At 40.3% G+C, this 14,986-nt stretch overlaps 1 protein-coding gene across 1 annotated transcript in view; it reads right to left on the bottom strand.

Moving 5' to 3' along the window:
- Arg2 (arginase 2) overlaps positions 1–14,986 on the bottom strand; it is a 29,072-nt gene that overhangs the window by 1,836 nt on the left and 12,250 nt on the right. Inside the window, exons 3-7 of the mRNA XM_048361735.1 lie at positions 8,042–8,219; positions 4,555–4,714; positions 3,646–3,740; positions 3,323–3,427; positions 1,579–1,715 (exon numbers count right to left, since the gene is read on the bottom strand). Coding sequence (XP_048217692.1) covers positions 1,579–1,715; positions 3,323–3,427; positions 3,646–3,740; positions 4,555–4,714; positions 8,042–8,219 — 675 coding nt within the window. The remainder of the gene's footprint in view (positions 1–1,578; positions 1,716–3,322; positions 3,428–3,645; positions 3,741–4,554; positions 4,715–8,041; positions 8,220–14,986) is intronic.

The raw sequence follows: 14,986 nt of genomic DNA, 5'->3' as shown, positions 1-14,986 counted from the left end.
CCTACAAAATTAGTGTAAAGAAACTGCTCTAATGTATCTAGTTGACAGTGTCATGACAATCATCTTGAATACTGAAGCTTGGGCACAGAAGTACATGTCTGTAATTCCAGCTGCCCAGGAAGTAGAGGAAAGAGGATTCTGGTCTCAGGCTAGCCCATGCAAAGTTAGCAAGAGACCCTGTCTCAGAATATAAACTAAATTGCTAGTGGCATAGCCCTGGAGATGTTCAGCAGATTAACTCTTGTAGCAGAGGTAGGAAAAACATAAGAAATGAGCAAACATTGCTGCTTCTAAGTGCTAAAGCTGTCAACTCCTCCTCATATTGGTATCACTGGGGGAAAAAAGAACTGAACTCCTAAGTTCCCTGTCCACTAACCCAAAGACCACTAGCAGTGTATAAGATAGTAGGTTTTAGAGCGACTGTCTGGCAGTATTTGTCTAAGATTCTAGCAGGCTCCAAGCTTGAGTGCCTATTTCTGACCAAATACTAAAGGGTTCTCTTAGTCCTGGACCTTTGAATCTTGAGTTTCTATGTTTCTACCTATACTCAGTTTCATGAAATGGTTACTGAAGCAGTTATCATGTGGTATTTGTTTAAACTTTGGATTGAAAGGTCACAAAGTAGCCTTAAAAATCAGGAGCTTTTAGCAGCTGCTTACAAACAAGTCTTGAGTTCTGCCAGAAAGTTAACCACTTTCTTCCCTTTCTTTCTTGAGACAGAGTCTAACTATTAGCCATCCTGGCCTTAAACTTATGATCTTCCTACTTCATCGTCCAGTGATAGACTACATACAGCAGGGCCACTAGGCCACTCTTAAGAATCTAGAATTCATCTCATTTCTGTCTACCATTCATCCAACTGTATCCTCCTTATGAAAAGCTCTAGTAGTACAGTACTTGCTAGATTAAAGGACCAAGGTATTGTCCAACTTACAGTATCTCTAAGAGATTAGCTTTAACCCCAAATTCCCAGGGAACTAGCTTCTATCATTAGAGTGAAAGTAACGTTACTTGGCCTTGCCTTTTCATCTTAAAACCACCGTTAGATAGCTCAGAAATGAGGAACTGCATCAGCTTGGCTCTCTATTCTGTTTTTTCATACTGTGGTTTGAGCTCAGGGCCTAGCATTTGCTTGGCAGGTACTCTACTACTTAAATCCACCCTGCCTACTTCGCCCTTCTTTTTCAGGTAAGGTCTCATTTTGCGCTGGGCCAACCTGGACCATGAGTCTCCTGTCTTCAGCCTCCACAGGCACATACTACCAAACCTGGATTATTAGTTGAGATGGAGGTCTCAGACCACAGCCTTTTCAATCTCTACCTCCTAAGTAGCTGAGATTACAGATATTGATGGCATTTGGTTCTTATTCAGTATTACTTAGCATATTTTGTTAAATCCAGATCCAAACATGTCTCTAAACATCTATGTCATTTCCCCGGCTATATGACTTTACCTGCCAAAGTTTAAGCAAAAGTCTACAGTGATGTGGTGATAAGGAGTAGAAGATTTCTTGTAGGTAAGAGATTAGCATATTTATGTATGTAGTTAATAGGCTGCAGATCTGATGGTACTACATACCTGTATTATGTATTTCTTCACTGATATACATGCCTTCTCTGTAGGTCAGTCCCCCTACAACAGGGGTTCCTGTGGCTGGAGCCAGTGTAGGGTCAAATGCATCGATATCAAAACTTAGATGGATTGGCCTTTGTCTTCTAGAAAGGAAGAGGATAAGAGAATGTACCTTTGGTTATGCCATTCTTTTTTTTTTTCTGGGCCATTCCTGGGCCTTGGACTCAGGGCCTGAGCACTGTCCCTGGCTTCTTTTTGCTCAAGGCTGGCACTCTGCCACTTGAGCCACAGAGCCACTTCTGGCCGTTTTCTATATATGTGGTGCTGGGGAATCAAACCCAGGGCTTCATGTATATGAGGCAAGCACTCTTGCCACTAGGCCATATTCCCAGCCCCCTAACAGTTTTTTAACTGTTTGGTTTTTTTTTCTTTTTTGGTACTGGGGACCGAACCCAGGACGTTGCACTTGCTGGGCAAGCACTTTGCCACTGATCTACATCCCAGCCCCATCCATTCTTATGATTATACTACCTCCCATGATTTTGTGTTGTTGGTCCTGGTATACACACATGCTGTTGTTGTTCTTGTTTTGCTATTTGTTTTTGTGGGTGTGGAGCCTGAACTCAGCTTGGGCGATGTCCCTGAGCCTTTTTGCTCAAGGCTAGTATTCTGCCTCTTTGAGCTACAGCACCACTTCTGGTTTTCTGGTGGGTAAAGGAGATAAGAGTCTTACGGACTTCTCTCCTCAGGCTAGCTTTGAACCACAGGTGTGAGCCACCAGCACCCAGCTAGGTACTTATATTAATACAGCATATTTCTAATTCCTGAAAGGTATTAAAATTAGCCTATTAGCTTCTTATACTTTGTATTATTGCCTTTCTGTATTCCTCAGAGTAACTCCAGTGCATATATCTGGCTTACTGTAGGCATTAGAGCCTCTTACACTAATAAACATCAGGTAGAGAAAATTCTTCATTTCCGTGTGAGGCAGGGCTTTTATATACTAAGCTTGATTTGGGTTACAGCTGCTGTATTATATGTACATATTAATCGATCATATATTAATGTATAGTAAAATGTATTACATAATATAATGTGTATTAATATATGATTTATATTAATATATAATAATATCTGATTAGCTGAGTGTAGCAGGAGCTGACATGATTCTAATTTTGTTTGCAAATTTATCTTCCAGTTCCAATTTGAGTGCAGGTGTCCAATGGCTGAGACTGTAACATAATTTATGTCAAATAGCTGATTTGTTTTGTTTTTGGTACTTGGGTAATTGATGTAGCTAAATGTAGCATATCTGACATTAACCACTTAGAAGTAAAGACTCAGTATTGGGAAAATACTCTAAGCTAGCATTTGATCTTTCTACTATCCTATCAAGATTTGCTTAATATAAAAGGCAGAGTAAACAACAATGAGACCACTGGAATGATCAGTGCCTCTCATTGCAAATGGTAACTGTGAAAATGGAAATAAAGAGAATCATGAGGGACAGGATTATGACACTGACTTAAATGAAACCTCTTCTCAATCCCAGAGGAAGAATGTAACATCTATTTCATGTTATGTCTTTCTGAATTATTTAAAAATGTTATATGTATGTGCTTGGCTTTTATTTTTAAAGTGACTATGCTCAAGAGACAAATGTGCTGCCCATTGGAAGTTTGCTGTGCCCTATCACCCCACCACCACCTCCCAGCGGTAGACAGACATATATTGCAGTTCAGTTACTTACTTGCCAATCAGCAGATCAAATGTCTGTTCCATGACCTTTTGAATACCAAGTCGATCAATGTCTCTCATGGAAAAATACTGGATATCATAGTTCTTTAAAATAAAACTAGTGAGATACAAAGAAAGGAATCCTTAGTTTAAAAAGCAGTTTTAAGGTTCACTTCCCGGCCAGGGAACCAAAAACAAAACAAAAAACAAAAAAAGATGGTTTTAATTAACATATGGGGGGAGGGTGGCTACAACAGATTATGTCAAAATTTACTTTAAAGAGGAACATGAGTAGCTAGGATAGGCCCAGTGCATAAACCTAATGTGCCAACTTACTGTTCTGGAGGGTCCACATCTCTTAGGCCAATGTACACAATATTTGGGGAAGAGATACAGGGTTTTATCCAAGAAAATCCTGGGAGTTGTGGTACCTGTGAAGAGAGTTAAGAACAAGATTAGTCAAGAATTCTATACTGTGTAGTCCCGAGGATATGTATTCACTTTCTCCTCTTAACAGCAAATGTTTAAAGATAATAGTGAATGTTTAAGTAAATACAAGACATACTTGAGCTAGGAGAGAAAACACAAGTGGAAATGTTTATGAAAGGCAAGTGCAAATCTGTATAGTTTTCTCAGGAAGAATAACTCTTTTAGCATGTTTCTCATTAAATTAAATAGCACAAATATACCAATTGTCCTTTTCTACCCTTTAGTATATTATAGAACTATTTAAAGATTGGTTTTTTTAAATGCTATAACTCAGTTGCCATCTCAAGTTGCAAGCAGACCAATTCGACATAGTGAATAATCTTTCCTAAGTCTTAATCTGACTTCACTTAACTTGGTTTCTCACTGAGAGGAAGGACGTACAGATTCTAGTCTGCCTAAAATGGACTTCCATGTCTTTTGAAACGGTTCAGGAAATATTACCCGAATGTCATTGTGGTATGACCTTCAAGAACAGTATACCTGAGGATGTGTCCTGGAAGTCTAACCAGTAAGTTTTCAGTCTTCACTCACTGCTTACTACCACCTTTTTTTAAATAGCCCCCGAGAGCAGGGACCTTGTACTAGGCATCTTTACATCTCTGAAGGCCTGGCCCATAATAGTGATGAATGAACAAATGAAGGGGTGATAAGTCACATTCTATCCATCCTTTGCTCTAATCTTTCTACGTTATATCCTTCAAAACCCCAAGACAACCTGGCAAGCCATCACCTTCCTTCTTATTTTGGCCCACTGACCTTGTCCTGTAGTTCTCTGAGGAGAAATGAGAGTGGCTGCCCATGGAGATTTCCTGAAGCAGTGGTGAGAGGTGTGTTTATGTCAGCATGGGCGTCAACCCAAATGACACACAGATCTGGGCAGTGTCGGGCGTGGCCACTAATGGTACCAATTGCCAGGCTGCAAAGGACAAATACAATAAGTAATTTTCAAGGTCCTCTGTTTGGCAAAGCACCAGAAACAACAACTTCAGCCAGCATAGCTCTTATACTCTGTCCTCAGGGCAAAGTCGGGGCCTGGATTGAGGCTGGGTTAGGGTGAGAAAGTCCCTTGGTTTTGAGTTACCACAGATTAACCTTGAGTAGATTAGACAAGGCGAAATACACAATACTAAAGATTTGGTGCTAATGACTGTCTGACTTTGCATTGTGACAGATGGATGCTAATTGCTGCTCACCAAATCCATGTTTATTTGAACTATTAGTCCTGGCCAAGAAAAGGACCTCAAATATTGATTCAATGAAAAATTCCAGTTAAATGATTGATCTATATGTAGCAACTCAAAAATGGTACCTAATAGCTCTTAAGGGGTACCAGGGAGATTTACTTCTAATGTCCAAAGACTCAGTTTTATTTTTTTAAATAGGGTCTTGCTATGTTGCCCAAGTTGGTCTCAAGTTCATTGAGCTGAGGTATTCCTCCTATCTTACCCTCTCAAAGTAGCTGGGACTATAGGCATATACCAACTATACATAGCTTCTAAACATATTATGTTGCTGCTGGGGCTTGAACTCTTGCTCAGCTTTCTTCTTTTTTTTTTTTTTTGGGCCAGTCCTGGGCCTTGGACTCAGGGCCTGAGCACTGTCCCTGGCTTCTTCCTGCTCAAGGCTAGCACTCTGCCACCTGAGCCACAGCGCCCCTTCTGGCCGTTTTCCATATATGTGGTGCTAGGGAATCGAACTGAGAGCTTCATGTGTAGGAAGCAAGCACTCTTGCCACTAGGCCATATTCCCAGCCCTGCTCAGCTTTCTTATTCATGCTGGCACTCAACTATTTGGCCCATGCCTCCAGTCTGGCATTTTGGAAACAGTTGGACCTTTCTACTCAACCACGATCCTACAGGTCTCAGCCTTCTGAATAGCTGGGATTATAGGTATGAATCACCAGGGGCTTAATAAGGATAAAATTGGGAAGTAGGACTAGGGATGTAGCTTAGTGGTAGAGCACTTGCTTAGCATGCATGGGGCCCTGAGTTATATCTCCAGCATCTCTCTCTCTCTCTCTCTCTCTCTCTCTCTCTCATACACACTCTCTTTCTCATATATACACATATACTAAAATTCATCATGTCAAGATTTTTAGACATTAAAATAATGGAGCATCCCCAATTAATGATCCAATAAATCAGAATAAAACAGATTTGTAGTGTTAGTCTAACATACATTGACATGGCATTCAAATTACTAGGTGTTTCTCTGTTTTTGGCTTTCCTTGTCCTTGGTCTCTGCTTTAACAGCCACCTGTCCTATCTCAACTGCAGGAATATAGTTGATGAGATTGTGGTTGGAAAGCTGCCTAGCTTTCCAGTAACGAAGGGATTTGACATGGATGGGAAATGCAATTTAAGCCCGTTAGGAGCTAACTACAGCCCAAGACTTGTCAGGCCCTTTTGAAGAATGGTATGTTTCTAGTGCTAAAGGCAGTGGATTAAGTTCAAATATTGGACTAATTAGTCCAAGAGCTATATTTTCCTTTCCTATAGAAATATTTAGTCTGTTTAAACAGGATTGGCTTAATGATAAAAGTCATAGTATTTGCTGTATTGTTCTTTCATATAGAAGGGCATAACCTAAAATTGCCTATTCTCTTTGTGTATGTATCACTTTCTCAGAATCTAAAGCAGAAAACAGTTAACAGTAACATGGCTGAAATGTATATAACTATAGGCAAAACAGAACAACAACAAAAAAAAACCCCACAACTAAGGACTATTGCCATTTGCACTGATGAAGTCCCCAGATAGTGAGACATGACCAAAGAATAAACTTCTAGAGATTACCACTGATTTTAGGAGGTAGAAGACCAGCCCTATGGTTGTTTTTGTTGTTGTTGTTGTTTTTTGGCCAGTCCTGGGCCTTGGACTCAGGGCCTGAGCACTGTCCCTGGCTTCTTCCTGGCTCAAGGCTAGCACTCTGCCACCTGAGCCACAGCGCCCCTTCTGGCCGTTTTCCATATATGTGGTGCTGGGGAATCGAACCGAGAGCTTCATGTGTAGGAGGCAAGCACTCTTGCCCCTAGGCCATATTCCCAGCCCCTATGGTTGTTTTAATTGAATGCCTTTCTCAACTCTGTAGAGAACCTAGATCTGATTTTTCTTCCTAATTAGGAATATACCTGCTCCTGCTGTAGCAAAGCTTTAACTTCTAATGGTAATATGTAAAGCTCTAAGAACCTCAGAGAAAATTGCTATATTGGATCTAAAAAGAGAAATGTTGCCCTACCAGGGTCATACCGATTTGAACTCCAGGTCTTCCACTTCCTGGCTCTAGGCCGTAAATAAATTATCTACTCTCTGTCCCTCAGAATTCCCAGCAGTAGGGCTGGGAATGTAGCTTAGTGGTAAAGTGTTTTCCTAGCATGCATGAAGCCTTGGGTTTGATTCCTCAGCACCACATACACAGAAAAGGCTGGACATTGCACAGTGGCTCAAGTGGTAGAGTGTCTTGAGCAAAAAGAAGCCAGGGACAATGCTCGGGCCCTGAGTTCAAGCCTGAGGACTGGCAGAAACAAAACAAAAAACTCCCAGAGATAAATAAAGCCAGATCTAGTGCATGGTAACATTAGGGTTAACGGAAATTATGTTTGAAGTGTTCAGAGCCTCTTTCTACCAGAAACCTTTATGACTTAGCTCACACCCCACTCATGTGAAGGGTGATTATTTGAGATTGGACAGATCTTTTCCTCCTCTGAAATTCTGTAGAATTCAGTATTTTTCATTCTACATGCATTTATTCTGTCTAGTCCTAATAGATATGTTTCTAATAGTCTAGCATTATTAGCATTGCTGTGATATCACCAGTTCTCAATAAAAGACATGCTGATCCATTCTGAAACAAAGGATCAAAGGACTGGTTGCATGAGTGACCTAGGGTTCACATTGTGGAAGGCAGAAAGCCAAGCATATTCTGTTAGCAAAATGCTCACAAAAAATACATAGATTCAGTCTTTTGGTGAATCCTAATTCTCCAAAACAGCTAAATGAAAGTCGTCAAGACAGTCTGTTAAGAACTTTCCGGGACATCGCATTTAAACAGAGTGACTAAAACACTTGCTTCAGCTACCTCTGCACTTGCTGTGTTGGATGCACGTCTTCTTACTAATACAGGATCCAGCAGCTGATATTAAAACACTGATATGTGCAGCCTGCACTAAAAATTCTGTAGATGAGGAGACTGAGGTCAGCCCAAAGCAATTTTTTCCCAGCCTCCTACCACGCTTCCAGCTTACCTGTGGTCTCCTCCCACAGTGACACAGTTATAGCCACTTGATATTGCTCTACTAACCACTTCAGCCAGTTCCTGGTTGGCAAGGCCCACGGAGCGTGGATTCACTACGAGGTTGTTGTAGAGGTCATCTTTGGGGACTGGAGTAAAAGTCAGGTCTCCAAAATCTTTTAGGTGGCACCCTGGGGACAAATAATGACAAGATAAATTATATGTGTTATGCCAACTCCTACTGGCCTGGATCACAAATAGGAACTTGTGACAAAGTACAGGCCATACTCATATTGTCATAGTACAACTCAAAATGTCATATGACTGGCAGGATCAACTCAATTCTCCCAGCAATCCTATGACATAGACCCTATTATGGATACTGTTTTGCACACGTTGGGTTTTGGACAGTGAAATTCTTAACATATTAACCTAAGCCTAACGGTCACAAAATAGGTAGCAGTTAAGACTTCCCGTATCCCAAAACTGTAAAGGGAAACAAGTAAAATAGCAGGATAATCAACAGGATTTAAAGAAATTTAAGTACTGTTACTTTAGAAGAAATATATAATAGGAATTCTCAATTTTTTTCTAAAATAAGTCTGAGGACCTAAAGCATATTAAAAGAAATATCTAACATTTACTATTTACAAGGCACTATTTGTTAGTTTCTAAGCACTGTTACAACTGCCTGACAAATTTTTTTTTGGTGACACTGGGTTAGAGCTCTGGGCCTTCCATTTTCTAGGCAATGGTTCTTTGTGCTGAGCCACACCTCCTGCTGGTTGTTTGCTGGGTTTTTTGTTTGTTTGTTTGTTTTGTTTTGCTTTGGAGACTTTGCTTCCTACCTACATGTCCACCTGGGCATGATCTGCCTGTTAAGCTTCTTGTCCTACTAAGATTTGTCCTACTAAGATTAACAGATGCATGCCCTACCACATCCACCTCTCCATTGAGAAGGTGGTTTTGCAAACTTCTCTGCCCAGTCTGGCCTCTATCTGCCTCCTCCTAATCTCAACCTCTCAAGTGGCTACGATTATAGGTATGAGACCAGAAGCACCAAGAAGTAATCTGCCTGAAGTCACACAGCTGCCAAGTATCAGAATTAAGATCTATGTCTGAGTCTTCTGCCTCCAAAGTTTATGTTACTTACTCTGCAGTTTATCTCCCCCCAAATCTCCTGGTTAGAACACATTAAGATTTAGCGATGTAGTCCCTTCATGGTTGTACCCCTGCTACCACTATATCTCATCCGAATACCCTGGATACTGTTTAAATGGGTGTTAGAATTGGGGAAGGGAAAGAGAATATCAAAATTGAGAGACAAAGGACAAAGAGACAAACCATTCCAAAAGCAATACTTACAAAACCATTTGGTGTAAATCAACTACACAACTCTTGGGAGGAAAGGGAAAGAGGGAGGGGGAGGAAGGAATGAGGGAGGAGGTAACAAGTTGAACAAGAAATGTACTCACTGCCTTACATATGAGTCTGTAACTCTTCTGTACCACACTTTGACAATAAAGAAAAGAGTTTAAAAAAAAATTTAGCAATGTACTCGTTACCTTATGTACCTATAACACTTCCCATCCATCCCCTTTACAGTAAATTTTAAAATAAAAAATAAAAAATTAGTGATATATCTGACAGCTTTGAGTGTTTTCCCACCTATATTTCGGATGAGGATCTGAACCATTAGGGAATGAAATGTTAGCTCCCTAGTTCTCAAGCTGGTATCCAGATTTAGTATGTCATTATTTTGGGGTGATGGGGGAATTTGGAGTGACATGGTATAGTGTGACATTACAGACACTATAGATCTGAATATTTGTTAAAGATGTGGATTGATACCAACATGGATTCATCATGATTTTAATTTTGAACTTTTCTCTTGAACCCAAATTCAGTACAAAGCCAAATTTCTGAGAAATGTAAAAATTTTAAGAAGCAGTAACATGGAAAATAAACCTGTAAGACCAACAATGACCTAGAACATTAAGGTTAATCAGTATCACCAACAAAAGTCATATTGGAAGCAAAACAGAAAATCTTACCATATCATCAAAAGTGTACCTGCAGCTAGAATTGTTTATCTGTTATGCTACAAAAGATGATCTTAATCAGAGAAATGCAGATGACTAAAGAAGTATAGGTATATGAGAAGAAAAATATGACAGGTCAAAGACAATGGAAGAGAAAAATGACTAAATGAAACATCTATAAAAGTCTGGTTTTTTTAGCATTGGGATTTGAACCCATGCCTCCCACTTGCTAGACAATGGGTACCACCAAATTGCAAAAAAAAAAAATCTTTTGAAACCAGATGGCCTTGGCTCATTCCTGTATTCTAGGCTGAGCTGAGGATTGCAGTTCAAAGCCAGGCCAGACGGAAAAACTTGTGAGACTCTTACCTCCAGTAAACCATCAAAAAGCCAGATGTGGAGCTGTGGTAGAGAGCTAGCCTTGAGCCAAAACAAAAAAGCTCAGGGACAGCCTCCAGGCCTTGCATTGAAGCCCAGGACAAGCACAAAGTATGAACTGCACAGATCCTAGGGAGGTTTTCCATGTTTACCTCAGCAACTTCCTTAAACCACATCAAGCCTTAGGTTCTTACTTGATTTAAAACATTGGAACATGTCTAGTGCTTGTGAAAGTATATTATAGAAGGTTTATAGTATATGTAACAATAATGTTAATATTAACTACCTTTGCAGAACTACTTACCAAGCACTTTGCTATAAACACGTCCTAATAGGGCTTATAAGAAATAGAGGGGAATTAAAGTTCCAGTGGATAAGATAAGGGACAACTTATGTAACACTCAAGTCCAATCATAGAAACTAGGATGTAGATTCAGATAAGTGTGACTGAAAATAGCACTCTGCTCACTTGCATTTACTTATCAGAAAAGAGCTGCACTTGGATTAAACAGAAGCTGGCAATGCTCTGCAAGAAAGAGGACTAAATTTAAAAAAAAGGAATTAGTCATTAAAAGTGCAACTCGTACTGGGAATTCAGTTCTGTGGTAGAATGTTTGTCTAGCATGGTAAGGCCCTAGGTTTGGTTCTCACTAGCACACACGAAAAAGAAGTAATAACAGACAGAAGTGTAATAACTCAGGCTGGAGATATAGCCTAGTGGTAAGAGTGCTTGCCTCATATACATGAAGCCCTGGGTTCAATTCCCCAGCACCACATATGCAGAAAATGGCCAGAAGTGGCGCTGTGGCTCAAGTGGCAGAGTACTAGCCTTGAGCAAAAAGAAGCCAGGGACAGTGCTCAGGCCCTGAGTCCAAGGCCCACGACTGGCAAAAAAAAAAAAAAAAGAAGAAGAAGAAGTGTAATAACTCAGTCTGGATGATGGATTCTCCGAAGATTACTCAATTCTATTCACTCTGATTTCTTCTCAGCAATCAGCCTATTGGGCTTCTCACTTTGTTTCCCAGATGCTACACTTACCCATAGGGCTTCCAGACAGTATTTGCTTAAACAGAATTATGTATGGGCATGTTTTGGTTATCCACCATAGTTAGCACAAGTCTTTGGCCATGGAAGCCTGATGAACTCTGCCTTATGTTTCTGGATCTACAAAGATGAAGGCACACTGCACAACTTGGGACCTCCCCATATAGCTCAACTCTGCTCTATTCCACAATTGCCATTGAGTTCTAAAGGAGTAAGAGAGTCCACTGAGGATTGAAGCAGTCAAAGAAAAGATCCTTTTAAGTAAATTTTATAGCAGCACTATTTTCCTATGGGTTTTTTTTCCCCCTCTTCCCTTACGAACAACAGAAATTCTTTGTAACAGTGCATAATGGGTCCCATACTATTCCCCGGGCCTAACTGCTATATTGTATAGGTCTTTATTTATACACATAGTACATTATGTTCTTCTACAAATATGGGTAAAAAGTTGTAGCAAACCACCCAAAGTAAGGGCTCAAACTGTTTCTTTTACTTTTGACATCCAGAGTACCCACTCCAGGTATTCCAAGTAGCTAGAATGCTTTCCTCTGCAGTAACTAATGGTCATTGGCTCTGCCATTTCTAGATCTTTACCCTCTGTGTGGCTAAGGATAGGTTCCCCTGGTTCAAGATAGCAGGAAGGGAAAAGTAGCAGGAAGGGAAAAGTAGCAGAGAAGGCACATCTCTACGGGTCCTGGCCCATGAAGTGGCACATCACTTCTGTCCACATGACTAGTATCTAATGTAAATAAATGAGGATGCACATGGGTTGTGGTGGGCAGCTAGCAATCTCTGCCATAACCAGTATTCTTTATTTCTCTGTGATAATCTTGTAAAAAATAAATTCAAAATATTAAAGCTGTCAGGTACTGGTGGCTCACACTTAGCTACTCAGGAGAATTAAGTCTGAGGATGGAGGCTCAAATCCAGCCCAGCTGATAAACCTGAGACTGTTATCTCCAGTCAGCCAGCAAAATGGCAGAAGTGGGGGAATGACTTAAGTGGTAGAGCCCCAGCCTTGAGTAAACACGCAAACCAAGGAACAGTACCTAGACACTTAAGTTCAAGCAAAAACAAAAAGCAAAGCGTATATTGCTCCATGATTTTGTTATTCTAGTTCATTATAAAGCTGAATCTGGAAATATGTTATCCTGAGGTAGCTTCTTAAGCACTTTCTCTAGCAACACCAACTGAATTGAAAGCTTTGAGGCCCCCAAATAACTAACTAGTAGAATAGGACCCAAGATTGGTTTCTAAAGGGTAAGCAAGAGTCGAAGAAATATACATGCCATGAAGAAATATACATGCCATATTGACAAAAGTTTATTTTAACGTGAATAATAAACCTGAATATCCAGGCAGTATAAGAGGAGGTTGCAGAGTATGTGAATTAGACTGTAATTTCTGATAAGCAGTGAGGCCAAAAGCTAGTTTTGGAGGTTTGGGTTTTTGTGGGGTTGTTTTTTGTTTTTTGTAAGAGCAAGATGAACTGTGTAATAGTAAAGCTATTGCCTTATTGGAGTGGTGTAGAAAATTTTTACAGTTCAAATGGCATATGAAATGAGCTTGCTAATTTTAAAGAATCTTAGAACAACTGAAAAGAGCAAACATGTCTGCCATGCTTCAGAGAGCGTGTCCCCTTCTCTAACTCAATGCTTCAGGTCAACTCATGTGCAAGTCTAGGTCAGGTTGAGACCTAGTGTTCCATGGATGCTTGTTCTTCTAAAAAAGCATTGTATGAATAGCCAAAATAGGGTGTTACCAACCATAAAAAGAGAACAAGGATATCTGTTTAAATTGTTCTGGCAAGGGGGAAAAGAATGATAGAGCGAATGAGATTGATTAGAACATATTGTAAACATGCAGAAATGTAACAATACAGAGAATTCTCTCTGTATAACTAAGCTAATACATAAAATTTGTTTAGAAAGGCATTATAGGACAAAATGAGCCTGAAACTTCAAGGAAGCCCTCAGGTCAAATTTAGAACCAATTTGAAAGGGCTCTTGTATTTCATTTGCTCTCTCTGTGCTGGCATAGTTCTCATTGCTTTTCACTGGAAGGCTGGTAACAAAATACCCAGAAAAATACTCTCATCTTTCAGGCCCAGATCTTACCTTTGGCCTTGATAAACCTCTCCAGGCTCCATTGGAGTGGAACAAGAATTCAAGTGCATCAACAGGATGGTGCAACTGTAGTGAAGAAGCAAAATAGCCCAACCCTCCAGAAACGTGTGGGGTTTTCTTTTTGTTTTTATTTTTTTGGCCAGTCCTGGGGCTTGAACTCAGGGCCTGGACACTGTCCCTGAGCTTCTTTTGCTCAAGGCTAGCACTCTACTACTTGAACCACAGTGCTACTTCCAGCCTTTTCTGTTTATCTGCTACTGAGGAATTGAACCCAAGGCTTCATGCATGCTAGGCAAGCACTCTACCACTAAGCCACATTCCCAGTCCCAAAACATGTGTTTTTGAGACCTGATCACCTTAAATAAGTTTGATACATTAGGAAAAGAAAGTTTAGCACTCAAGTAGACATTTGTTTTAGTTCACTTTTTCATACTCCCAAAGGCTTGATCCAGTCATCCCTCTTTATCTCCTTCCTCCTCATCTGTGCTCCTGTTACTCTGAACCAGACAGGTGTTCTCCCAGGCAGTGAAGACCAGGGCTGAGAAAGATGGCACAGATAGGGTCACAGGGGACTGGAAGATGGAAACTGACTCTGGAGATCCAAAGGCAGTCACTTTAGACATGTCTATTTGTCACACACCAGAGTTAGCCACAAGATCAAATGATATAAACATGGTATTATTAGATGCCTATGCATGAATATGATCCTTGAGTTAAAATCAAAACACTCAAAACATTTAGCTCCAAATAGTAACTCAAATGACTTGTAATACCAGCTATATGTTTCTTGCTAATTGGTCCTCCAGTTACATCTGTCCTTGTCTAAGGAGCATAGATGGTATCATTGAAAACGAGCTTAGTACCATATCTCTCTAAGCCAAACAGGTCAACCCTCTAAAGCACTTCTAGCTCAGGCTGCTGTCAGCTGATGGCACCCCAGAAATATGGTTCTAGTACTGGCAGAAGTGGAGGCCAAGAGGCAGGTTCTCTTAATTCACAGAACCACTTTCCCCCCTCATTCAGAGTAAGACTATTGAGCTGCTCTGAAAAAGAAAAGATCATGTGTGTATAATATATATCTATTTTTTCCATTATCTAACAGAGGAAGACATAATCATCTTGGAGATCAGTACTATTCTTTATAACATGATTTATTTATTTATTTATTTTGGCCAGTTTTGAAGCTTGAACTCAGAGCCTGAGCACTATCCCTGGTTTATTTTTGCTCAAGGCTAGCACTCTGCCACTTGAGCCACAGCGCCACTTCTGGCCATTTTCTGTATATGTGGTGCTGGGGAATCAAACCCAGGGCTTCATATATACGAAACAAGCACTCTTGCCACTAGGCCATATTCCCAGCCCCTGTAG

This window comes from Perognathus longimembris, chromosome 14 (assembly GCF_023159225.1).
Source record: "Perognathus longimembris pacificus isolate PPM17 chromosome 14, ASM2315922v1, whole genome shotgun sequence".
Classification (NCBI taxonomy): Eukaryota; Metazoa; Chordata; class Mammalia; order Rodentia; family Heteromyidae; genus Perognathus; species Perognathus longimembris.
This window is presented reverse-complemented; position numbering and strand designations above follow the sequence as displayed.